At 40.9% G+C, this 27,712-nt stretch overlaps 1 protein-coding gene across 1 annotated transcript in view; it reads left to right on the top strand.

Moving 5' to 3' along the window:
• VAV3 (vav guanine nucleotide exchange factor 3) overlaps positions 1–27,712 on the top strand; it is a gene marked incomplete at its 5' end in the record, with an annotated part of 298,809 nt that overhangs the window by 115,601 nt on the left and 155,496 nt on the right. Inside the window, 6 exons of the mRNA XM_025206482.1 lie at positions 6,192–6,250; positions 10,202–10,267; positions 16,250–16,358; positions 19,644–19,736; positions 19,831–19,899; positions 26,113–26,216. Coding sequence (XP_025062267.1) covers positions 6,192–6,250; positions 10,202–10,267; positions 16,250–16,358; positions 19,644–19,736; positions 19,831–19,899; positions 26,113–26,216 — 500 coding nt within the window. The remainder of the gene's footprint in view (positions 1–6,191; positions 6,251–10,201; positions 10,268–16,249; positions 16,359–19,643; positions 19,737–19,830; positions 19,900–26,112; positions 26,217–27,712) is intronic.

Below are 27,712 nucleotides of genomic sequence, written 5' to 3'. Positions count from 1 at the left end.
GGCATGTGGGACTGGGCGGAGGTAGTGTGGGCCTCTGGGGCTGTGATTGTGGCATGTGAGACTGGGCAGTGGTGGTATGTGGCCCTTGGAGCCCAATTCAGGCAGGTGGTGTCTGATCCAGCCTGTGGACCAGTCCCATCCTCCTCACCTGGCCTGTAGAGCCAAAAGGTTGAGCATCTCTGGTTTAGTGCATCTGCAAACCTTTAATTTGTATGCACAGAATGTACCAATAGCAGGATATATAAATTTCAACAATCATCCTCAGGAAAACCCTGGCAATATAGACTAAATGGACAGTTTTCCCTTGAAATTGAACGGATCTTGGCCCAAGAGATGAACATTTTCTACTAAGAGTCATTTGCTGCTTGCTTTTCTGGTTTTAAACCAAGTAGTTGAAAGGTACTTATGTACTTCATCTGATTTCCAGCGTGTGATGCAACATGAGATGAAAGGTGGCCCTTTATCCAGATTCTCCATTACTTGCTCAGTGTCTAAAACCAGTTAGGGCTCTAGTTGTGTTTTACCTGTACATCTCATTAAGAAACCAACTGGAAGTCTATTCAGGTTTCAGAGTAATGTGCTCTTGACTAAACTATTGCATATTAAACAGGCAATCTTTTTTTGATCATCTTCATCAGGTGAAGATCCTCAGTGTCCTTCAGGTACAGCCACATGAGAAATCAATTCTTTAAGTCAGAGGTCAAGAACTTTTGGCCCATGGGAAAGATCCAGTCCACAAAGAGCTTGATTTCAGCCTGCCAGTCATGCCACAAAATTATATTGACAGAAATTTATATATCCCAATGTAAGTAAGTTCTGTACATATGAAATAAAGGTTTGCAGACAAAATAAAAAATCCTGTATCCTTGCCAAGTATAAGTGAAAAATCATCAGCTGAGCCAAGAGCACATACCAACTCTGCCATTTCTTCTGGCAGAGACGTCATCTCCTTGATTTTTTACATGGTTGAGTCTCAGCTAGCTAGCTGTCATCCAGGCACACACACATCTTATACTGACATTGAATAAATCTTTCTACTGTACTGAAGGGAGCTGATGGAACTGACATGTAGACCTGAGTAGAGAGAATCCTTTCACCCCATAACATCTTCAAATACAAATTAAACAGGAAGGGTGACACAATAGAGCTATGAGTGGGAGAGAATAGGAGGAGGACAAAGATACTAGCTGAAAATAGACTGTGTAGGACACTACATGACTGATTAGGATGGTTTGAAATCCCTTGGAGGAGGCCTCAGGCCACTCTGGGTATATCTGTACTGTTTCCACAATGACCTCAGGAACTCTACTCTTGAGCACATCCCACTCACCCACACCTGTACATGCCAAACCTGGTGATGAGGCAGAGAAGCTATCCCTCAGGGTGTCCCTGCTGCTGTTCTCAAGCTTGCTGTCTCCAGCGTGCTTGAGTGCAGTCACAGGGGGCATTTGCAGCTATTCCCCAGAGTAGTTTTCCAGACTTTCAAAGGAGTTCAGCCTGTAATGAGGCCAAAAGTTTCCTAGTGGTTGGTGTAATCTTTTTCAGGTACACGAATGGCTGTTGCAGTATGTAGAAAATCTCTCTCAGAGGGAAGGTTTTTATATTCATTCCAACCTGTAACATAATTAGCGTGCTTTTGGTCAGAACTAATGACCAGCTGACATATTGGGTAGCTTGCTGTTTATGTAGTTAGTCAAAAAGAACTGATACACTGCCTAGTTTTATGCATCTGAGGTGCTGCTCACAGTAACAAGCACAACTATGCAGTAGCATTTGCTGGATTAAATCCAAAGTCAGGGGTCAAAATTACAATGTTTTCTCATACACAACATGTACCATTTCCCTCAAAATCAGTCCCCAAAAACTGGTGGTTCTGTGTATTAAGTGGGAAAGGTTTTTTCTCACTGGGATAGAAGCATCCTGCTTTGATTCCTGTTCCACGGTGCAGCAGCTGTTGTATTTCTGTTCAGGCATCTTAGGGATACAGTTGACTTAATGGCTCATTATCTTCACTCCAGAGGTGTTAATGATCATCTCTCCTTTTTAAACTTCTTGAAATTCCACTAATCAAGATAACCTTTCTTGGAGCAGTTTTGCTGTGTGCTAGCTGCTCCTGGTATCTCTTCTTGTGTTTCACAGCTTTTGGGACTCTTAGGTTTTTTCAAAATCATAAATTCGCCCATGGAGACCAGCCTTTGGTAGCAGCTAGTTTCAGTTTTAGTTGAGCAGGAAAGGGAAGGTGGATCAACTGAGGATTAGGTTCTGTTCCTGCTCTATGTACCCATAACTTTGGAAAAAGCTTTTTTTTCCTTCATTCTGCCTTTCAAAAATTATGTATGCATCATATTCTGGGGTCTGTTTATATGCAGGAAAAATACAGTAACAAAACATTCACATGCTGAGATATAAAATGAAAATTAACCTAGATAAATTATAAGTGGCTAGGCACATCTATAGATGGAGGCTGTTGCCTGTTTAGGGGACAGATGTGGCTTCTATATTGCATTGCAATACTTATTTTTATGCCTCCTCCAAAATATCAGTGCAAAAAAGATTTTAAAAGACTAGCTTTAAGGCTGCATTTGAAATATGGGGCTTTCAGGTCAACTGTTCTGAGAGAGAGATAGAAAGACAGAAAAGCAAATGAAAATGAAAATAAAAAGCCCCAGTGTAACAAACTAGGAGAAATCTCCATGGTGCAAGAGAAACAAGATTCTTCCTGTAGTGGGCTACTGCTGTAAGCACGTACAGAAATATCGGATGTGATATACTGAGGAATATTGTTTCAGGAAATTTCAAAACAATATTTAATTAGAGGGCACAAGAGTACTTATATAAACTACAGTGAATTAGCTTCTTAATCTGCTAATAAACAGCTGCTTAATATATGTGTGCACGCGTGTGTGGCGGTTGCTAGTCATTTGGAACAAAAATAAATGCTAAGCAAAAAAAAAAAAATCCATTGTTGGAGTACTGGATGAAATAATAAGTTAATGCTCATTGGTCCTGCCAGCTCTGCTTGAAACAAATGAATCAGGAGTGCATCATCCACCAGAGATTGGTCTAGGAATGTGTTTCCTTGTGTAGTGTTTTATTTTTAAATGCATCGCCCTATCTTGCATAAATTGATCATGTACTGAAAAACATGGATGTTATCTTCTAGAAGTGCTGTGTGCTTTCATGATGGCTTTGACAATGATGTGTACTGCTGTGGAGGTGCATCACTTCTGTCCCCAAGACTTAAAATCACTATATGGATCACTTAGATATCCTGTAAGAGTGGAGTTTTCTCTTAATTTTCTTGAGTTTCTCTAGTGCTTGTCCATTTGTTATTTAGCTCTGCTGTATCTGCTTCTTTCTCAAAGGTCTGTGTGATATCTAAAAGCTTGTGTAAATCCACCATCCAGTAACCCTCATTCATGGATATACATCTCTTTGTGTTGGGAATTGTACAAACAAATCCTTGCCCCAAGGATCTTATATTTTGTAAGTTAGCATCTGGAATCAAGACCCTGAAACCCTTGGACATAGACATGCAAAAAGTTACTGGAAGGTGAAGGAGAGCAGGGATTTGCAGTGTCTCAACTTTTCTGTGGTCACTTCCTATGAGTACACTCTTACCCCATATTAGTAGCAAATATTAGCCCTTGAAGGCCAAGAGCTTGTACATACTGAGGGGTAAGAGCATGCACATAGGCAATTTATTGTGAAGCACCTGATGTCTTGTAAGTCTTTGCCTGATTGCCCACTTGTTTGTGTTGATATCCTTAGCTGAATTGTACAATGCAGCTTCTTGTGAATATGGTCTAATGGGATGAAGTATTAAAATCCTCCAATATGAAAGAAGGATGTAGGATCTTAAAAGATTCCATAGTTTGAGTTAAATAAACTATATGATTCCTCTTAAATACAAGAATGCAAGGGAAGAGAAACATGACAAAGCCTTATGTGCAGAGTGCAGACTTTCTCATTGTGGCTTCTGATGCAACAAACTGACTTAACTGGTATAGTATGAGATCTTGTAAAATCAGAAAATGCGTATAGCAAGCATTGAAACTAGTGTTGGTCAGAAAAACTGTGATGAAACTTTTATTAGAATTTGTTAATTTGTTGATATGAAATTCCTTTTCAAACCTAGTTCAGCTTGATCAGAGTTCTTTTGGAACTCTTCGCAGTAGCTTTCTCAGCTCCTTGGTGGCTGAAGGCTTAAATTGCTTTGCTTCCTAGCTGCTGGCAGGCTGATGTGAAGTTATAAGTGTGAAACCTCTGCAAGTCTTACCTACCAAACCCCCAGGTTTCTAGGGCTCATGGGCCCCTGCATCTTCTAGATCCCATGACTTGAGGGCAGCCAGCAAGTGGACTGCCTTAAACTCGAGGCTTCCGTGGCCACCAGGATCAACAGCTCTGTAGTAACCCACCAGACACACTGTGAGGACTGTATTTCCTTTCTTGGAGTATTCTATTCTTTGAAAATAATTCTTTTTCTTGCCCAGGTCTACTGCTAACACTTTCCACATTGTTTGTGAAAATTAAATATGTGGATAGGCTGGAGTTGGGCTAAGTATAGATACCAGCAATATAGTTGCCTGTAGTATAGGAAATTGAATAAATCTATTTGTGTTAACTGAGATAATGTATGGCTCTCTTTGTGTTTGATAGTTTGCTCTTTTAATAAGAGCAGCTTAACTACAAGTGTGCTATCTCCTGTTTCAGGGTTGTCCCACTTCTAGACTGTGAGGGGGACTGCACAGCATGGGCTGCAGACCCTTGGGTACCGCCTTTACCCAGCCCTGGTTTCCCCCCTTTTATTTCATGTGTCAAAAGAAAGCTTTTATTTGTAACATAAGTCTAGTTTAATATAGCCTGGGTGCAGCTTTGGTTCCACTGAAATTGTAACCATTAGGTCTGTAAGGCCCTTTTTTCCTGGAATATATTAATTGCCAGTCTTTTGGGTAATTGAGGTGCAAAGTAGCACAAATTATTTGTAACGCAGAACATGCTTCCAGTTGTGAACAAAGTATAAATTGGCATTGCATCACAAATGACTGCAGAACAGTTTTTACATGTGCACAGTTTTTACATGCAGTTTTATGTATACACTGCAGAACAGTTTTTACTTACCAGATTAAGGTTCCTTCTCTTGCCTATCTTCTTATTGAATGTCCTAGTATAGGGGTTGTCAACCAGGGGTGCGCATACCCCTGGGGGTACTTAAGAAGAACCTATGGGGTACGTGTGGGCAGGCAGGGACAGAGTGCTGCCACGTGCCATCCTGTGCTGCTGCCCAAGTGCTGCCTGCCCAGCCAGATGCAGAGGGCAGGGAAAGCTCACACGCAGTGCCCACCACTGCTCCACATTTGGCCGTGTGATACCCCTCAACCCTGCTCTGCGTCTGGCCTCACGTACCCCACCCCTCGCCTGCCTCGCTCTGCATCCGGCCGTGCACTACCCCATCTCCCCTGCTCTGCATCTGGCTGCCAGGGGTACACTGATCCAAAAAGGTTGAAAACCCCTGTCCTAGTATACCCACATGAAGTTTCTTCTTAGAATGAAACGCCAAGAACTTTGACATTTTCTAGAGAGTAGCTGAGACTATCTGTGCTTCTGACACATTTATTTTATTCCTAAAAATGTTTCTGCTTATGATTTATCATATGGCTCCCTCTTCTGGTCAATGAATAAAAAACATGAATGGGTTTTTTTTCTCAGTCTTTCTCCCTTGGAAGAAAACCTTTTGTGGCAGTCTATAGGATTAAAATCTGATTAATGTCACATTCATGTCTCATTGCAAATAGAATGCATTTAATAGATTTTTCTGAACAATTTCTCTATACATAGCTTTTTCATTATTTGAATGTTGTTCTGAAAACTTATTTAATTGCATTCTTTTTTTGAACCTATTAAAACTTGTATTAAATCAGAGACATCTTGCTCTTCCTAACCTACTACTAAAAAGTCCAAACCAAAACAAAGAACGCTTGGGATGCAATACTGTGAAATGGTGAACATCCTCAATGCCTATATAATTCCATGGGGGTTGAGGGCATGCAGTGCTTTTTATAGTATTTATTTATTATTTGTGGTATAAACTAAGCACAAACTTATTACAAAATTGAAAAGGAGAACAAAGTATAGACTAGTTTCTCATCTCCAACTATAAACATATTTTCTCTTCCATTCTTTGCCTGTAGGTCATAGAAACACTCTCAAAACTTTCCCGTACTCCTATTGCATTAGCTACAGGAATAAGGTATGTTGTTGCTGTTATAATTGACTTGTAGACTGCTTTGGTTATTGGTACTTTGTATGAAATAACATCTATTATGATAAACAGTTAAAAAAAAATACAGGTTTTGAGGTAGAAAAAAATTGCAGTTATTTTGGTGCTACTTATTACATATAGGTTTCCTTTATTTTCTGAAGTAGAGTTGGCAATCATGCCTTTAAAAATCTTAAATTGTTTTGGGATTTTTATTTATAGCTTTTATTTACACACACACACAAAAATAGAATGATAGCCTATACCTTAATATTTTATGAGCCCTGTTGACAAGATATTTTGTGTTGTGGTAGATTTATTTGTGCTTAGGGCTAGAAAAAAAACGTTCACTAATAGCTAATGGGATACCATGGTTAAAATTGAGTAGAACCTATGTCCTCCATTTTAACACTTTCAGACTTATTTTTCATAGCTTCATGCCTGTAAAGACAACCTTCCAAATCTGAACTGAATGTAAACTGAATGCTCTGTGTTTTCCTGAGTCGGCAGTCAACTGTAATGCCTCTGGTGTAAGTTGCACCTTTCCTAAGAAGGAGCAGAGCAAAAATTATGAGAATCTGCCCAGTTTTTCATTGCTGCTATTTAGGATGCTTAGGGCAGTAGTTAAACTGTCAAGAATAATGACAATTTCATGCTGCTACTTGGGAAGGCTGTCAAAGGCTTCTTAGGAAAATCTGGAGCTTATAACAGAATGGGGAAATGAGTTACAAAGGCACTAAAAGGAGGACTGCCCTCTTGTGATCTTAGGCAGTCCTTCACAGTTGAGGATGATTGTCTTACCTGCATGTCTGAAGATGACTGATGAGGCCTATCCAACATCAACAGATTCTATTGCAGCTTGAACATATGTTTCCATGTGGGGTGTGTGGCTCTGGATTCTTGATTTGGTCTGTGACACTCAGTTTCTGCTGCTCCTACTTTTTCATCTCCCATTGTTGTGAGTTTTCAAAGTACTGAGATCCCTGCAGTAGACTCTTCCCCCAATTTGGGGTGGTCCTGGGTGATAGTCTTCCATGGGTTGACATTGATATTGCATTTTTTTAAGATGGCCTTGGGCCATCCCTGAAGTGCTTTCTCTGCCCTGTTCTTGACCAAATACCTTGACTGAGCTCGGAGAATAAAACTTGCTTCGGGAGTCTGGAGTTGGACAGCTGGATGACATGGCTGTCCCAACGAAATTATTGTTGGATGATATTTGCCTCAGTACTCATGGTGTTTGCTTGCAGGAGGACGCTAACGTTGTTTTTTTTGTCTTCCTGCTGGATTTGGAGGATCTTCTGCAGGCAGCATTGATGGTACTTCTCCAATAACTTTGGTATTTCCTGTACATTGTCCATATCTCGACTCCATACAAAAAGGTGGGGATCATGACTGCTTGACAAACCATGAGCTTGGTTTTGGATCTGATGTTGTGATCTTTGAACACCCATTTCTTCAGGTGTCCAAGGGCTACACTTGCACATTTGAGGTGATGTTGGATTTCTTCGTCTATGTCAGGCTTCTGTGAGAGATTGTTTCTGAAGTACGGGAAATATTCAGTGTTCTCCAGTGTCTCACTGTGGATCTGGATTACCAGAGCTATCAACTGTTCATTAGCAGCTTGTTGGTGGAAGATCTTAGTCTTCTGATTGTTAAATGTCAGTCCCGTTTTCTTGTATGCCTTGATAAAGACATCAACAATTTTCTGAAGGTCGGCTTCTAAGTGAGAATACACTACAGCAGGGGCGGGCAATTATTTTGGGCAGAGGGCCGCTTACTGAGTTTTGGCAAGCCAGAGGGTCGCATGACAGGCAGCCAGGGGCAGATCAATATTAATTTTCTAAATTTTTTAGGGGCCCCGCGGGCTGGTTACACTGGCCTGGAGGGCCGCATCCGGCCCGCGGGCCGTATTTTGCCCACCCCTGCGCTACAGCATCATCAGCATACTGGAACTAAATGATTGAGGTCGGGGAGGTCTTGGTTTTGGCTTAGTCATCTGAGATTAGACAGCTTCCATTCATTCAATAGTTTAGTTCCACTCTTGCTGGAAGCTTGTTGGTGGCCAGATGTGGCATCACAGCAAGGAATATTGAGAAGAGTATTGGAGCGATGATGAAGTCTTGCTTAACTCCTGTTTTAACCTCAAAGGGACCTGAGAACCACTGCTCACATACAGTCATGGACAGGAAGAGGATGGCTGGGCATCTGTGCTTCAGAAGGATCCTCCATAACACTTCTCAGCTAACAGAGTTGAAAACTTTCATGAGGCCAAAGAAGGCTATGCAGAGAGGCTTATATTGTTACCAGCATTTCTCCTGCAGCTGGCAAGCTGTGAAGATCATGTCAGTTGTGTCTCCACCCATACTGAGGTTCTGGGAGGAGCTCTTCAGAAAGTGGAAGGAGGGGGTTCATGAGGGTTCTTGCAATGATCTTTGCTGTGGTGGACAGCAAGGCTGATCGCTCTGTAGTTTCCACATTCGGACTTGTCTCCTTTCTTGAAGGTTGTCACGATCGTGGTGGTGTCCCTGAGGTTGCCTGGGATTTCTACATTATTCCAGATTCTTAAGATGGGGACATGAAGCTGTGATGTAAGCTTCTCTCCTCCCTGTTTGAAGTTGCCTTGGAGCAGATGTTTCTCAGTAGGACATTCCCTTCTTAACTTCTCTCCCAGAGACCCGAACCTAATCCATTTTCTTTTATGCTCTAACTCTATTTTTGCTTTTAGATCAGTGAATAGTTATATTTGGTCAGTTTTTTTCAACCTGTATCTGCTCCTGGGAGATTCAATACACTGGGACAATTTGCATTTCCTAATATTTCCCTCCCCCTATGCCCCCAGCCAACCTCAACTGAAGCGCATGTAGTATAGATGGAAAACCTAGAGATATGGGGCATCACTGAGGTGAAAAGTTTCCCTTAACTGAACCAAACATTATTATGAATTTTACTGATGATGCCTCGTGTTTCTTTACTGGACAAGTAACCAGGGCTTTTGATCTTAAATTCTGTGCAGAGTGTTTGATAACGTCTCTGGCTAGGGACAGACATTACACACAAACTGGTTTAAGGGATGCACAATCGGTGCACCCCTGAAGAGAACAGATGCCCCTCCACTGATGTCAGCAACGTAAGTCTCCTGCATTTGAAGAGGAAAAAGTAATACTATTTCTTCAGGCCAACTCTCTAGCCTGAAATGGCAGTAGTGGAGGAAAATAGGCAGATGATGGCAACTGCTACTTTTTCATTGATCTTGCTTTCCAGCCTCATCCTTTTCAGAAGCAGTAAGAACTGCATTTCTGTGCAACTACCCTCTGAAGAGTCAATCTAAGAGTAAACCTGTAGGCAAATCTTGCTAACTTGCATTGAAGAAATTTTTGGCTCCAGGATTTCAGACTCTTTCCTCAGGGATTTAGTTTATTACTTCAAAATAAACTTTTACCCTAGTTCAGCCCATCAGTCATGTCCATTCTTCTGGCTTGGAGTTTTCTGCAAGGACCTGTTTACTTTCTATAAGATTGCATTTTACTACCTTCCAGGTTGAACATCTGTGCTCTCCCTTCTTCTTAACCCTAGTTCCTATGAGATAATACTCTGCAAGCCATCTACCAGAAATCCTGAGTTTCAAATATAAAGATTCCGTACAAATCTCAGAACTTATGGCTTCTGGGCACAAATTCAGGTTTTACTAAACAGTATTTAATACTAAACTAGTTTTACTAAACAGTATTTAATACTTGTGTGGGACATTTGTAAATGACTTGTATTAATTGTAATTTGTAACAACTTTGTCATGCTTATTTGTTGAATTTACTTTAAAGAGATTATAAACATGCATACACACTGATTGAAAAAGCATGTAAATATAAACTGATATTTCAGAATCAAATCAGTAGCCAGACTGGGTAGTGTAAAATCCATACTTCTGTCTTTTTGTCTCTACAGGCCTTTCCCTATAGAAGAAAGTGTTGATGATGAAGATATCTACAAAGGCCTTCATGATCTAATAGAGTATGTTGTAAATCTTTAACAGATTGAAAAGTATTAGCTTTCTGCTGTGTAGAGAATTCTTTAAATGAGATGATGAAATATATATTTAAAATAAAAGATATCTGATCAAGATTTAGTTAGAAAGGAAGGATCAATTAAAAAAAAAGTAAAAAAAAAAGGCTTCCTTTAGGGAGTTTTATACATTAAATATATCTGAAAATATGTGTTTCACAAGGGAGTTGGGTGGCAAAATAATATTTGAATATACTTTGAATTATTTGTTTGTATTATTAGAATGCTTTGATAAAAATTACATAATCAGTTAAAATTTTGGCCCAGATCCTGCAAACAGTTGTACTTATGCAGATCATTATTTGTGTAAGTACCCCATTGAAGTCTGTAGATCTTGACTGGACTTGCCCTTGTGGATTTAGTCATCCAGGCCCTTTTGCTTGACTACAGGTTACCATAGATATTTTTTTTACCACAGTGATTGAAAAGCAATTTGTCAGGTGAAGCAGTATCTCTTATTAGACCAGCATGTATAGCTAGGAAAGATAGGAGACAAACTTTTGAACTTCAGGTATCCTTCATCAGGTCTGAGAAAGAAGCACTCACAGTCCAAGCTTAAACACAAGGTAGAACAATTGCTTTAGTTCAGGGGCGGGCAATTATTTCGGGTGGAGGGCCGCTTACCCAGTTTTGGCAAGCTGTCGAGGGCCTCATGGGTAGCCCTGCCCCTTGACAGGTGTCCCGCCCCCTGGTCACCATCTTGGGACCAATGTCTTGGGACCAATGTCTCAGGGCCAGCACTGGTGGGGTGTAGGCTGGCAGGGGTCTGTGAAGCCGGGCTGGGCTGCACCAGCAGGGAGAGTGGGGAGCTGGCCAGGCTCCATAGAGCCCCTGCTGGCTGGGACCCTGTATTTCTGCCGTCCTGCTCTGGGCCCTGCTGGCGCTGGCCCCAGGACACCAGTGTGGGCCCCATGCTCCTACTCACTCCCAGTGCCCCCCAGCCCCACTGTACAGGTGGGGGGCAGCGTGCAACTCTGATCCTGTGCTCACCAGCAGGTAGCGAGTTGGTGCTGAGTGCGGGGAAAAGCGGCCCCTCCCCTGCCTCGTAGCCCATGCTCCCTGCTGCAGCCACGCGCAGCCCGCGTGGGGCTGCCTGTGCCTGGTCAGGACAGCCCTGTGTGGGCTGCGAGTGGCTGCAGCAGGGAGCATGGGGCGGGGGAGGGGCTGCTTTTCCCTGAGCCACTTTTCCCTGGGCTCCTTCCCTGCCCAGGGTCCCCCCCACCCACTTATCTGATGTTGTGGCGTGGTACACTCACATGGTCTCAGGCCAGAAGCCCCTGCTGGGCCTTCTGGCTGGGGGGGGGGGCTGGGGAGGGCCTGCTGTGGCTGGGGGGTGGGGCTGGGCAGGTCCTGCTGTTGTGGAAGCCTGCTGGGGCTTCCCCTGGGTCCTACTGCCCCTGGTTTCTGTCATTTTTGACAGGACCCAAGGACAGATAAATATTTATTTTCTAAATTTTTTAAGGGCGCCATGGGCTGGATAGAATGGCCTCACGGGCCGCATCTGCACCCCCCCCCACTTTAGTTTAACCTAATTAGAGTAATGACTGTAGCCACTTAAAAGAGATGTGGGCATAAAGCTTCTAGATACCAAAAAAATCCATAGACTTAGTAGTCATTAGATGGAGTTTGTTGTACTAACCTCTCATCTCACCTTTGCTGACTGTTATTTACAATGAGCAACATTTTTGTAACAAATACTAATATTCCAGTTGTGCTACTCTTATAATTTTGGTGTTACCAGTTTATAGTTAATAGTTCATGGGTGAGTTTAAAACTTCTGGTACATGTTCATTTCAAGACACAGTGGGATCTGATCCCAACAATCAATCATGTCTCCTGCCCATTACATGTACATGGTAAGAGCCCTGATTTTGGGATCGGGAATCAGATCTCAGTCAAGCCCTTTTTACATGGCAGTTCAGGGGAGCACTAGCAAGTTGAAAGCTGGGTGCCTGCAGGGCTGACAATGAGCTGATTTTTCTACTCTGGCCAGGGACCATACTGGAATCTCAAACCAGCTCTAATATGGTCTGGGGCCCAGCTGACAATCAAATGATTGTCAACTTTGGCCCCAGGGTCCACAGTCAGATGATAGTTGGCCCCAGCCTCTGACTGCACTGGAGCTGGTTCAAGACCCCCGTGTAGTTTGTGCCAGGAGCTGACAGTCAGTTGATTTTTACCATCACCAGAATCTGTTGCACTTTTAGTGTAAAGTGTCGTACAAACCAGCCATAATGACTGGTTTAATATTTGATGGCACCTTAAATTAGGTACAAGTGTATCACTCTTGCCATTTGTGTCATGGTTAACATGTTAAATCACAGCATAAATATAACGTGTAGAGGGGGCATAAGAAACACGTTATAGAACTATAAAACGTGGCTTTTCAGATTTTGTTTTTATAGCAGTATTAAACATCAAATCCTAATGCAATGGGAGACGAATATGCTTTCAGCAAGAAGAGAACATCTCATGGTATATAGTCAGTACCCTACAAAAGGCCTCATGGTATATAGCTCTATTGCAGTTTCTGCAAAGAAGGTTCCTAAGTATGTTCCTAAAATAGGAATATCTATTATTTTGAGGAAAATATTCCTTGTTTTGATTACTGTACTGGTTCATATGCCAAAAAATTTTGCCACAAAGAATTTACTTCAAATTGTTTGATATACCTTTACATTGTTTTGTACATATTGTATGGTGAAATTTGGTAGCTGGATGCTTGTTAAAATATAAATAAGAAAAAACTGAAAGGAAATATACATTTAGTAATATAAACCCTTCTAGATATCACCATGTGAGTTACTTACATCTTTGGGATTTTTCTTAACTGGTGCAGTTTATTTTACAAAAATAATTCACATTAATGGCCTGAATCTAAATGGTCCCCATGGAACTACATGTTTGGAATGATTTAAATAATTTTTCTTTGCCTTTTTACTTTTTAAAATCATGATGCTTTTTTCATCCTCATCTTTTAAAAATATTCCCAAGTGAAGTTCCTTTTACTATTCTTTGTTATCTTCCATGCATATACAGTAATTACTCAAAATAGTATGCATGCGATGAAAAATGAGATATCAAAATATTTTACTCCTATGTTATGATTTTGACTGAGGTTTTCAAAGAGGCATTTGGAATATGAATAATTAAATCACACTAATATTGGCTTTAATTCCATGGCACTCTTTTCTGAAATTCGTAGCATTTGCAAACTGAATTATTTCTTTATTTTTCTTGAACACTATGGCTTCCCTCCTTAATGTAAACTTTTGCTTGGGTAGACTGATTGACCTTTTGGTCAATCTAATAGGTACAGTCATGTCTTCTGACAAGAAAAAATGTGTGAAACTTCAGGCCATGTGATCAGGATTCATTTTTTTCAGTCTTCTCAGAGCTGATGGATGTTCTTCACTGGGAATGAAATTTAGAAAGAAATGTCCAAAAGCTTTGAAGATACCTTTTCAAAATGATCTAGTGATGGCAGAACCAAAGTAAAACTGAAACTCATTTGAGAGAATTTAGGAAATGTTATCGTTAATCTCTCCTGGCAAAGGAGAAACATCAGAAATTTGAGTAAATGAAATTAGGAAGGAGCATTAGTTAGATTCAACAAGCTACTGTGAAGGTTTGCCTATACAAAGAGAAGTTAGCTATCAGAGTCTGCACCCTGGGTAGCAATGGCAGCAGTAGCTGTGGTACCTGTGGTAATGGCAGCAGTAGCTGCTGGTCTCCCACCCCTTATTACATAAACTACCTGTAGAGCACACCTCATGGAAATATAGGCTGCTTATACATGTACTTGGGGTGGGGCGTTTTTATTAGAGTGGTTCCCAGAGAGCTGCTCTAATTAAGATGTCTCACTGCCATGTGCATAAGCCCCCACAGATTTAAACATGGCTGCAGAGGCACTTTATCCAAACGCTGTCAAATGAGGTTTAGATAAAGCACCCTATAGGGGCTTATACACATGATGATTAGTCTACGCTGGAGCCAGAGGTGGATTATGGTGTACTGGGGCCCTGGGCAAACATAAAATTGGAGGCCCCCTCCCTGCATGGGAACAGGGCTACAGGAGAGGGAGAAGGGCAGCTTCATCTCCTAGTGCTGATGCGGGAGGCTGGGTGGACCCTGCTGGGCTGGGGGGCATATGCCCATGTTTTCTCCCTGCTTCCCGCCCCTGCTGTGGCTGAATTTACACACATACATGGACACACATACATGGGCACTCACACAGGCATGTGCAATCTATTCACTCTCTGCACATGGACACACAGCCACAGACAGACCCATACGCAGACACCCCCCCCCACAGATATGCACAGATCCATATGCAGACCCAGACACAGACAGATGCACACAGACAGACAGACCCATACACTTTCCCCTCTCAAGACCTCCCCCATCCCCCACTCTCAATCACATGGAGGCAGCCCTTCCACCCCCACCTGTGAGTCACCTGCGGCTTAGTCTCGCTCCTCACCCACCCCTGTTACAGGGAACTGCTGTGGGCCAGGCTGGGAGCGCCACACCATGTCTCCGCAGGTGGGTGGCGGCACTGGGAGGGGTGACTGCAGGGGGGCTAAGATGAATTTGTGGGGGGCTATAGATGCCAAGGCCCTCCCAACGCCACCACCCACGAAGGCGCGTTGCAGTGCGGCACGGCACTTCTGGCCTGGCCCAACCGTGTGCGTCTCCTCCTTCCCCCTCAGGTAGGGCATGGCTTTCCCAGCCTGGCTTGGCTCCTTCCCCTCCGGATGCAGAGCCACCTGGCCCGCCCCGCTCCTTCAGGCACAGCGCGGTTCTCCCCCCCCCCCCCCCCCCCCCTTTCCTGCCCCATTAGGGGTGGGGCCACACTTCTAGTTCCCAGGGAAGCAAATGTGAAAGCTGTAGTTTGAAACTTGGCACCAAAAATGGGTGCTGAGTTTAAAACTGTGGCTTTCACTTCCCTGCTGATGAGGATCCTGGGGCCAGGGCTCCAAATTGGTAGGGGCTCCAGGGCTCGTGCCCAGCTGTCCCGTGCATGAATCCACCTATGGCTGGAGCATCCCAACTAGAACACAGCAGACTTGTTCCAATTAGAAGGCAAACTAGCACATGTATAGGCACCTATAGTAACTATTTCTAAATGAGTAAATAGTTCTAAATATGTTAGATCAGGGAAAGGAAATAATCCAAGTATGGTAACACATAGCTTCATGTAGCTAGACTGCTTCTATATTACTGAGTGTGAGAGAGAGTCTCTTTCTGTCCTTTACTTTCTGTTCCTGTCCCCAATAAAAATATTGTGGCAATCTTTATTTCTTTGTAAAAATATTCTGATTGGCTCTATTCAGTGCCTTATTTTTGGTAGACATCTCTTACTTTTTTTTAACATTCTTTAATTCAGTTAGTTTTGTTTCTTTAACCTTGCATTAGTTTTATAATGTCAGTTTTAAACATATCTAGCTAAAAATTAAGGGTCTTACTGATTTTTTTTTTTTTTTTTTTTAATAGCCCATTCCTGGTCTAACTCAGTTTGTTCTGTTTGATTTGTCTGCTTAGGCTGCTTGTAAAAATCCTGCTATTTTGTGAATTTTTCTTCCTGTTGTTTCAGGGGGTTTGGCTGTAGCCATGTTGGTCTAAGGATATAGGTAGACAAAATTCTTTGGGTAAATCTGATATCTTTTATTAGACCAACTAAAACAATTGGAAAAATTCCTCTTTGCAAACTTTTGGGTACAAACACTCTACTTCAGGCAGAACTGCAGATGCTTGCTCTGCCTGAAGAAGCATGTTTGTACCCAAAAGCTTGCAAAGAGGATTTTTTCCAACTATTTTAGTTGCTCTAATAAAAGATTTACTCAAAGAACCTGCCTTCTTGTTGTTGGCATTGTAATTTCCATTTGATATACAGAACTTTTACAATGTCTCTTCCTTTTTGCATTTCAGTGAATCTGGTGTAGATGAAGATGAAGAGTTATATGATTGTGTTTATGGAGAAGATGAAGGGGGGGAAGTATATGAAGACCTAATGAAAGATGAAGCAGCAAATCCACCTGTATGATTTCCCATTTTTATTTAGAGTAACTTCAGATTTTTCATGAAGAAATAGTAGCAGTATGTGAAATTTTAGTTTAAATATAAGAATATCAACCTACAATGAAATCAATACTCTCTTATGGAGAAATGAAAAAGGTTACTTATTGTAGTTCTAATTGAAAAAATGAGAGCGCAAGCAAAAAGAACGGTAAATAAAAACGTTAAAACAATTTAGTTGATTATAAATATTAAGATATGCCAGTTGAATTTGTATATTTCAATTTAAGATATGCTAATTAAATTTAAGATCAATGAAAAATTAAATCCTACTTTAAAAAAGAATAGTGTGACACTGTTGAATAAAGTTATTTGACCTGAAAAGTGTTTAGCGCTCAGTAGTCATGGTACATCTTCCTTCAGGAGAGAGAGGACCATATATTCTTATCCCTTTACATTTTTGTTGTTTTATTTAGTAGTTTATTTAAGGTAGGTGCTTACCTTTGGCTTTTCCACATTGAATTCCAGTGGTATAAAAACTTGTAAAAGTGAAAATTCAAAGGGTCTGAGGGGTTTTTTCCTTGTATTCTGAGATGAAACCAGCCAGTTGCAAGTACCTATCACATTTTTTAATACTGCTTTTACTGTGATCCCAAAAATTATCCTCAGGAGGTGACAAAAGTATATTTCCTTTGGAAGAATTACTGCCATATTTCATGTACTTAACATAATACTGGGCCCTCCAAAAAGGACTGTAGGTCTCAGCAAATTACTTGAAGAACATCTTCACCTTATTTTCTAGCACATTATTGTACTTAGAGGTACTAATGTGATACAGGATTTTAGAAGTAATATAGCTTGTGTGTAAAGTAATGAGAAACTTAGGAGTTTCAGTTTGTAGTTGCTCATATCTTTATCAAAATTATACAACACCTGAGTTTATTGGGCTAGTAATTCAGTAAATGTTAGGAATTCAGTACTTTTGGAGACTGTGCAATCCAGAATAAAATGGCAGTTGTTTCTTTTTTGGGTTAGGAATTCAGTAATTGTCTTATCATAACTCAAGAGTTGCATAATGTCCTTGAAACTCAAATCATTGAAAGTGCAGATTTTGTGTGGTTTTATCATATAGTCATAAATAAGCTTGAGTTTACTTGCAGCTGGGACTAGTTACTTGGTTCAAATGTATTTTCAAATACTTGCTATTTCTTCTTTGAGTTTCAATTTTTCAATGCAACCCAAACCCAGGAAAATTTCAGATATTGTTGTAATTTTTTTCCAGTGCAAGCAGTTGTCACTGGTTAAGGAGGAGTCGACTACAATGACATTAACTATACCTGTCTCTGAAAGTGATTGTGCTCAGACCTCAAGCTAATGAACATGTGTCCACATGCTTTAAATAATCTCTTGAATGTATGTTTCCATATTTTGTATGGAAGTTCTTTGCAAGGGGGAAAAACAGAAAGAAAAATTATGACTAATGAGCAATAATGAGAGACTGGTCACAAGAGAAGATTAACCCTTGGCAAACAAAGCTGTTCTGACCTCAAAAAGCTGTAACCATGTAATGTAAACTTGACAAGTGACCTAGCTCTGCCTGTTCGTGGGAGGATCAAGGGTGGTTTTTTCCTGTGCTCTAATACTAGAATAGTGGGCCCTAGTAATGATCTAGTTCAACCTGGGCTCAAGACAGCATCATCCCTGTCTGAGACATCCCAGGCAAATGTTTACTCAGCCTGCATTTAAAAACTTCTAATGGCAGATATCTCACAGCCTCTCTTGGTAATATGTTCCAGTGCTTAACTACACATAATTAGAAAGGTCTTCTTGCTATCCAACCTAAATCATCTCTCTATTTGCCAATTATGCCCATTACTGCTTGTTCGGTACCCTGAAGATACAAAGAACAATTACCATCCTCTTTATAACAGCCCTTTTTGTATTTATACGTTATATATATTTTTATATGAAAATATTTTTATTTAGATTTTGTCTGAAGACTCTTGTCAAATCCCATTTCAGTTTTCTCCTCTTCAGACTAAATGATCCTAATTCTTCTAACTCTCCACATATGACATGCTTCTTATACTGCTAATCAAATTTGTGATTTTTTTTTTTTAAACGCGGTATCCAACACTGAGCAACAGTTTCTAGCTGAAGTGTATAAATGGTATGGAAGAGTCGCTTCCCAACACTTCATAATTACATTAATGTTAATACTTCTCAGTATGTTAACCATTTTTGTCATAATGTTATACTGTTTGTTTATATTCAGCTTGCCATCCACTATAACCTCCAGATCCTTTTCTGTAGTAGTGCAGCCTAATCAATTTTTCTCTACTTTAATATCTGTGGATTTGATTGGTCTTTTCCTATGCGTAGTACTTTGACATTAAACATGGATAAGTGCATCCTATTTATTTCAAAGCATTTTTCAACTTTATTAAGGTTATTTTGAATTCTAAAAATGTTTTTTAAGTGCTTGCTATCTATCCTGCAGGGTGTCATCCCCAGATTCACTAAATGTACACTTAATGACCTGGAGGATGGAATTAAGATATTGAACAGTACTTTACCCAGGGTTTTCTTTGGAATCCGATATGATATCTCCTTTCCATTTGAGTTACTGATAACTACTCTTTCAGTGCATTTATTAAACCAGTTAGGCATCCTATAGTATAGTAGCTTTATCTTAATGGTGTTTCCTTAGCATCTTTATGAGAATGTCAGGATAAAACCTTACCAAAATGGAGTTCTAATACATCCATTGTATTCACAAGGCATGTCTTTAGAATCCTTACTTTTTTTAATATACAGACTGCTTGTTTCATGTGTAGCTTCCATGATGTACTTTGTACCAGTTTTTTGCCCCAGACTTTGCCTCCCCATTCACATGTCCATGGCTTTAAATTAATCTCATTGAGCATAATGAATGACATCTATAAGTAATTGCTCATCACTGTGAATAAATGCTTCATAGTCATGCTCCAAATTATGGATCTAAGCTACAGTTTAATTTCATATTATTTTCAAAATTAAGTGGGAAGGGCTAAACTGATTAGAGCTAAATGTTAACTTTTTATAGAGCTTATTTAATACTAAATTTTATTCAAACTCTTGAAGTTGTCAGCTAATTGCACATTTAAAAACCATTTCCTGGGTAATTGTCACAATCTCTTGAGGCTGCAACATGGATAAAGTTACAATGAGCAATATGTCCTAATCACTAAGTAGTAAACAAATAAATGAGTTTGTTATCCACTAGGTGTCTGTGAGTAAATTAAACTTGACTTGCTTCTAATTGCAGAAATGTACTGAAAATGATGTAAGAACCTGCTGCCTTGCTGAAATAAAACAAACTGAAGAGAAATACACAGAAACTTTAGAATCCATAGAGAAGGTAAGGCAGTCAACTCTGTACTAGCAGAATAGCTATTTACATAGTAAATAACAGGCTGGAAAATGTAAGTCAAGGTGTACCCTTTTCTTTGCAGTTTTTCATGGTGCCGCTGAAAAGGTTTCTGTCGGGTTCAGATTTTGATACGGTTTTCATCAACATTCCTGTAAGTAATTGTTTACTTAAGGAAAGAGGCAGGGGATTTGTATTTGTTTTTTTCATGCAGTCAGACTAGAAATAACAGTGTACAAAAATCTTGCAAAGCATTTAAATATCTAGCTACTGTAAATCTTAGTAAAGAAAAGACCTTGTACCACATCTTTATTTCTGGAGTTAAATCAGCTGAGGATCTGACTTTAGCTACCCTGCAGTACGTAGAATCTATTTAATCCTCTCTGTGTATAATAGAGACACATGGAACATGGCTTGTGGCTAATACGGGATAAGAATGACCATCATTCATGGGTTTGTGAATATCATTCATGGATTTCCATCAGTGTGGAGAACATTTATACAGCACTTTCATTTGCAGGAATACTATGAATGAATACGACTTTATATCAGCCAGGATTTCATTGATAGCTGGACATGTCACTGAAGGCAATTTAAAATCAACATAGTTTACATCTTTATACTCAGAATCTGATGCTGGAAGCAATAAAGAAACTCCATGTAAAGTTTCTGGGATATTTCCCTTTCAGATAAAATGTTTGGAGGTTCCCTATGTGAATGACATACTTCAGGAAATCTCATTTACTTTCCAATCCAGAATAAAATGGCAGTTGCTTCTTTTTTTGGCTTAGAAATTCAGTAAATGTGTTATCATAAATATCATCCTTTTTAAGTGAAGACATCAAGCATCATTTCAAAGCTCTTTCCATGCAAAAAGATGAAAGCTGCAAACTGTAAGTGTTCAAAACGTGCTTCTGAATGTCTGCAGCCTACTTCTTTGTGTGAGGGCAGTTTTGCACTGCTTTTTTGGCACCTTGCCATTCTAAAGCAGGTTAATTGGCCCAGGAAAATTCCCATGTTTCACCATATTTGCCCCAGTACTCGGGTCTTTATCTAGGCCAGAGGTAGACAGCCTTTTCTGGCTTCAGGCTGGAATGACCCACCCCAGGTCACCGGCAGGCGGATAAGTGGTAAGACCCAGCTGCTGCCACTATTGTCTGTCTCCAGTGTCACAGGGAGAGTGCCTGCAGTTGGCACTTCTCCCTGCAGCAGCATGGCCACAGCACCCGTAGCCAAAGCCCTTACTATTGAAGTCCTACTTCTGTGTTCCAGATCAGTGGTTCTGCAGGCAGGTTCTGGCCTGTGGGCCATAGGTTGCCAACCTGTAATATAGGCCATTGAAATGCCAAATGCTCAATTTCAACCCCTTTGAATTTTTACACTTACTCCCAATGTATCTATGTGAGCTAGAAACCCTTATACAGTACTGCCTTCCCCTTGTCTTCCACTTCAGATGTGGTCTGACATATTCAACTTCATCTGTGGTTCGCTTCCCACTCCGTCTAATCTACATAGCCTGTTATTTCATGTCCTCTTCCAGCTCTTGTCTCTATACCTTTCCTAAGAAGGGTTGTCTTTGCAGAGCATAGAAAACCAACCTACCATAAAACAGGTATACAGGACCACAGATATAGTCTGCTGTGATTAATTCCCATATATGCTTCACTTAGTTAGCGTGTTTTCATCCTCTGCCTTTTCAGACATCTATCAATCCTGTATCTCCCATCAAAGAAGTGTTAATGAAACAGATAAGAGATGGAGGAAGAATGTAAACTAAAAATCAGCTGAAACTTTAGTACTTCGTTTCTTTTGTCTTGTGTTCCCTTTTCTTTGCTTTTGGACAGAAGCACTTGAAAAGCCTTTCAAGACCTCCAAACACTGAGTGAGTGTACAGGCATTCACAGCCAAAGAAGGGTTTAATAAATGGCCCAAATACTTAAAAATAATCCTTAAAAAATAAGGATCATACCCGAGGCCGTTCCTGAAATGTTTGTAGCTTTAGGGAGGATGATGTGGGAAAGGGTTGTTTGGTCCTCTAACACAGGTGTTCTCAATCTTTTTTGTATCAGGACCCATCTGTGAACAATCCTGACCCAATGCCCCTGCCCTTGGACGCCAGTCTTCCCCCCCCCCCCGGAAGCATATGGGGCAGGGAATGGGTGTGTGGGGCAGGATGGGGTGTGTGGGGGGCCTGCAGGGCCCCCAAGCAGCCCCTTGCAGGCTGAAACTCTGCCAGCCTGCAAGGGAAAAGCCATGTTTTTCCATGTTTTTCTCCTGTGAGGAAGAATCTATTTTTTAAGTTTGTTCATGACCCTTTCATATATTCTTGCAACCCATTTTTGGGTTGCGACTCATGGGTTGAGAAACACTGCTCTAACATTCCACAGTGCTCTGCGTTTCCCACCCCACTCCCTTCAATGCTCTGATAGGGAGAGAGCAGGGTGGACAGCCAGTGAACTCTCTCCTGTGAGCCTGGCTGTCCTTGAGGATCTCTGAGGGCCAAGAGGCATGCAAATAATTGTTTTTTCCAGCTTTGGGGATGGAGATCAGGAATCCTTGCATGTTTACCCGTCTCCCTATTCCCGAGACCTAGAGACATCCATGGGGCTGGAGAGAACAATTTCTTCATGCCTTTTCGTGTCTGAAACCAGGAGACAGGAGGCAGAGTGTATAAGGTGGTGTTCATTGGCTGTCTGCCCCATGTTTCCTTTCCCTGGGGCAGGGGGCTGCAGGGAGTGGAGTCACCGGGCTGAGCAATCTTTTGTTGTGCCCCCTGGCTGGAGAGCTTGAACCCCGCAGTGGGAGGCTTCAAGTCTATCCATGGCCTGGAGGGCTTCAAATTTGAAATGCTCCAAATTGGAGTGGAATTTGGAATACTTCAAATGTATGTCTGTCCATGGCCTTTATCTTTAATGACATCTATTTAGCATGTAAAGATTTCAGGAACAAAGAGCTGGAATTCCTATTTACAAAGCCTCAATATAACTTGGTGCTATGTAAATAAATAGGAATTTTATACATAATACATGACCACAAAATTAATAAGCTATTAGGAGCCCATGTGATAAATCTTTAACTGGTATTTTGTAAATGTCTAGGAATTCATTACATTATTTGATAACATTTCAACAGTTTTTAAAAATGTGTTAAATGTCACAGTTCACACAGAATACAATTCCATTTAAATGATTATATTTTCAACATTCTTATGTTTAAGGTGGGATTCAGGTTTACTACTAGCTCCTAAAACTTGATGAAGGTTTCTGCTATCATTTAAAAAATGTAGGGGTCAAGTAGTCCAAAAATATCTACAAACTTCTGGTCTGCTTAAACCCTAGAAAGCTGCATGTGACTGCATTAGCTACTCAGGAAAAAAAGGCTTGAGTGCTGTCTAAGGCTGTTTAGAAAGAAGGAAGGAAGGAATGATTTAGTATAGTTACCCAAAAATGAACAGTAAACTAAGAGGCAGAGTGCTCATGCACTATCCTTCTGATGAAATAGATTTCTCTTTCTCATCTCCCCCTCTTCCCCCCAGGCCTTCCCCCATCACTGTGTAAAAGAGGGCTTTAGGATGAGGTTTCTCTCCATGTGCAAATGGAAAAATCAGTGTAGGCCTCTGGGTCCATTCATTCATGCTAAAACATATTTTAATGACTAACAAGAAAATGTTGTCTTGACCAGTCTCCCAGTAAACATGCTAGGATGCTAAATTAGATTTCAGGGCACTGTATTCGTTTGTTTCAGGGGGTTTGGGATAGGGAAGTTTGCATGGATTGAATGTATTATGGAAAGGTGTTCTGCTTGGACTTGCAGTTTATGCAGGGCTGGCCTAGCACTTAGGCCAGCCTAAGCCCAAGTGCTTACTTGGAACGAGAGTAACCGGGGTTCTGACTCTTATCCTTCTGAGGCTGCATATAGATATTGGGTGCCTGTACACGAGCGTGGAGGTTGCTCCGACTGCTGTAATTACAGTGCACCAGACAGACTTGATTAATCCCATCATTTTACCATCAGACTTGATTAACCAGGTCTATGGGAGCATGGTGATTACCATGCTCCAGCAGCCTCTCATGTATCAACGTCCTCACTATTAAAAATGGTGGTGGGAGCGCTTGTTGAATGAATAGTTCAAGCATCCCCACCACCATTTTTAAGTGCAGGGATCCTGATGCATGAGATGCTGCAGCACTTTAATGAGAGTGGCTCTCGGAGATGTTCTAATTAAAGCTCCCTCCCTGCCTCCCATTCCCAGAGCGTGTGTAAAAGTGCCTATTATGTTTAAGGAAATTTGCTGGAACAGTGAGAAGAGAAGGGAGAAATCCTTGGTGGATTTGTGTCCCTTTGGTTTCTCAGAAACCGAACCATATAGATATTTTGCAGCCATATAGATATTTTGCAGTAAAAAACAGAGAAGTTGATTGCACAAGGAACACGGGTTAGAAAGCAGAAAACTGAACAACAGATCAAACAAGGAACACAGGGCAGAGAGCAGAACGAGAGCAGACAGTTGGGCAGGGAGAAGGGCATCAGAGTGGCTCTTGAGGAATGTGTAAGGCTAACTTGTGGTAGACCTGCTAAAGAGATTGGCCTATGCTGCCTTAGCCTTGGGCACCAAAGATGCATCCAGCAGGCGAGATCTGCCATTCAGAGACTATCATCTGGCCCCCAGTGATGCCCCTAGATCTGGAGTTGATCCATATACCACACACACTGGGCACAGGGTCTGGGATGCTTGCTACACATGGCACTCACTCTGGCTGACCCTAGATCTGCTTTGTGAACAGCACACACCCCACCTGGTCTGGGTCTCGTGCTGAATACAGCATCTTCCTGAGCTGGTCCAAGGTGTGCTGCATGCAAGACCTACTTCAGCTGGTTTGGAACTACAAAGCATGCACTGCCTTCCCTGGCTGCTCCAGGGCCATTGCCACATGCAGCATGGATCCGGGACTGGCTAGAGTGGGCACTGTGTGCAGTGCATGTCTTGGACTGGCCTTGCATGAGCCTTGCATGTGGCATTGTCCTGGATCAGTCAGCGCAGGCACTGAATGTGTTGGATCCAGCATGTGATGGGAGGGATGGGGCCCCAGGTCTAGGCCCTGATTTGGCTTTCAGCGCTGTCCATGCACCATTTGTCTGGCCAGTAGACTGGCCCTGTGCCAATGCTCAGTCTGCTTCTGGCTGGGAAAGTTGGACCCTTCTGCCACCTTAGATCTTATTTTTTCCCTTCCTTGCCTCCCCAAACTATCTTATTTATGCCGTTAAGTTAGCGTTTGAGGCTCTACATGTCCAGCTGAGAATTTTGAGTAGGAGGAACTTTCAAGTGGCATAAAAACAGCTTTTCTTGGCTCCCCTAGCATCCATCAGCTTCTGATGTAGGGTATAATGTAGAGAACATGGCAGAACCCACGCTTGTAATACTTGCTGTTTGATCCTAGTCAAGACCATAGTTAGGTGCTCTCCCTTACACATGGGTATGTAGAGAGGCCAATTTCTCCACTAGATTGGGGAGCTGTAAGAAGCTTCTCAGCCTTGTCTGTTCCTGTGCTGATCTCTATGTAGTAATTCATCTTAACTTAATGTCCCTTCATTTCTTAAACATCTGCAATGTAATACAATACAAACTCACGACAAAATTTCATTTGCAGGGCTTTCAGTGATTTTTATGCGTTATTTAATTGTGCAACATTAACCCTATGCTAGTATTTTCATCTCAAAGCATTTATGCAGTGCTGTCCAGTATACATTATTATCTTTGACTCTTTACCATTCTTATCTTGCATGAAGGGTTTTTATTTTTTTCAAATGGTAGAATACAGGTTTCTTATGCAGTGGTAAAAAACTGAAAATGTTAAAATTCCTGTTTGTCTTGAATCTTTCTCGAGCATCCTTGCCTTTTCCCTGAACCATTAGTTGCCTGTTGTATCAAGAAACTCATTATGATTGCAGTTAACTTAGCACCAGGCAATATCACTAATTGACCAATGTAATGTACAAAACTAATTTTTCACAGCTCAGGGACATGAGTCATTACTTTATCTTGTCACTAAAACATTTACTTGACTTGCTTAATTTTAAAATTATCATTATAAAATGAAGATGAATTAACAGTGCACATTTCAAGCTAGAATAAATTAGTCTTTAATAAGTAATTCTCTGAGTTCAGTTCCTCTTGTCATACTGTATGGAGTATCTGGTACTTCAAAGCAAAGCTTGAAATGAGCTCTTACTCATAAATGATGTGTTTTTTAGCTTATTGAAATAAATGGATTTATATGGAAACACTAATCTTCATTTACTCTTTATTTTGGAAGCTTTTATGATTCTGATTTTGTTTTAATATTTTTCTTATGTTGCTGTCTTCAAGGATTTGGTGAAAATCCACCGAAGTCTAATGCTGGACATTTGTGACTCCATTGTTAATAAAAATGACCAGAATTTGTATCAAGTTTTTATAAAGTACAAGGAAAGGTAATATTTATATACTAACTTTGATATATCTTAATAATAACTTGCACTGAATCCAATAAAGCATCTCTCTTCATTTAAGCATTTGTTTTATAAGGCAAGCAATTATAGTAAAGAATTGAATTCTTATGTTATGTAGTTAATATTTATAAAGTGTTTGAACATGGAAAACACCATGAAAGTACTAAGTATTAATATTTTGTATGTTTTTTCCCCATGTATATTTTTTGCACTTGGTACTTTTACCATCATTTTGAACAAAACCAATCTGCAATACCACCTAAGCCATCTCAAATCCTCTACTGAGTTAAACAATACAGTTACAGACAGACTATAGCTTAAGAGGCGAAAAGGGCAAGAGAAGTGCAGTGAGGCATGAAGATACAGGAAAACCATTCTAAATGTCAGAAACAGGTGAGAAGATTGTTTGGAGGGAGAGAAGTTGAGGCAGGGTGGAGAGGAGAGCCCATGGTTTTGTTTACATTACACTCAAAAGTTTGACTCAGGCTTGTGTGTACATTTGTGGATTTAACCTAGGTAGCTTGTATACTGATATAGCTTTGAGTTTCATTGCAGTCTTACTGAGTGTCTCCTTAGCTGTTTGGCTGGGTTTTCAGTCCCCACTGAGCTTTTGCTCCTCTACCTATGCTGTTATCAGTACTTGAGCTAGCTAATTTAAAGCTTACACAGATATGTCTACCCAAGCTTTGGTTGCACCTTATGCTGCAGTATAGGCATATCCCAGGTGAGCCCAAAGAAAATATTAAGAAAGTCACCTTTGAACCGGGAATTGAAAGTAACAGGCAACTAAGTTATTTATGGTGCAATTGAATTGCAGTCAACAGTATATTTGGGAGAAAGCAGGAAACAGAACAAAGTACTGGAACAAAGTACTGGAGAGCTTAGAGCTTTTTTTAGAGGGGAAGCAGTAGGGAAGGGAGTTGCCCTAGTCAGTCAGCAGAAGTAAAGGTAGAGAGGAACTCTTCAGTAGGGATGGGAGGCATTGGGAGAGTGATGGAGCAGGGTGATCAATGATGAAGGGAGGGTATAGTAAAGGGCGATTATTGGAAGGTTACAGAGGATGAGGGTACAGTGTACAAGGCAACAGGAGGACAAGGAGCTGTGTTTGAAGGTACTCCTCTTCTCCAAGAAAAATCCTGAGAGGTGTATAACTTGAGGGAGCTGAGATGAAACTATACGTTACAAACTACTTTGTCAATGCAGGGGGAGGTCAGATACTCCATTATCTATACTGCAGTATTGTTATTAAAATAATCGTGTTGAAACAGATGTGCAGGGCCAGTCAGTACAGTTGCGTTAATAGTGACATACAGAATAAAAAGAAGATGATTACGAGGTAGCAGAATAACAACACAAAACAAGAACTGAAGCTTGTGGTAACCTAGAAGAGGGAGCTTGTGGTTAAGAGGAGAAGTCACCCTTAGAGATTTAGAGCAATTTGAGAGGAACAGAAAGAACTATTTTAAAAGGGAATAGAA

The sequence above is a fragment of the Alligator sinensis genome, unplaced genomic scaffold, assembly GCF_000455745.1.
Source record: "Alligator sinensis unplaced genomic scaffold, ASM45574v1 scaffold535_1, whole genome shotgun sequence".
Classification (NCBI taxonomy): domain Eukaryota; kingdom Metazoa; phylum Chordata; order Crocodylia; family Alligatoridae; genus Alligator; species Alligator sinensis.
The sequence above is the reverse complement of the archived record's forward strand: the minus strand, read 5'-3'. Positions and strand labels throughout refer to the sequence as shown.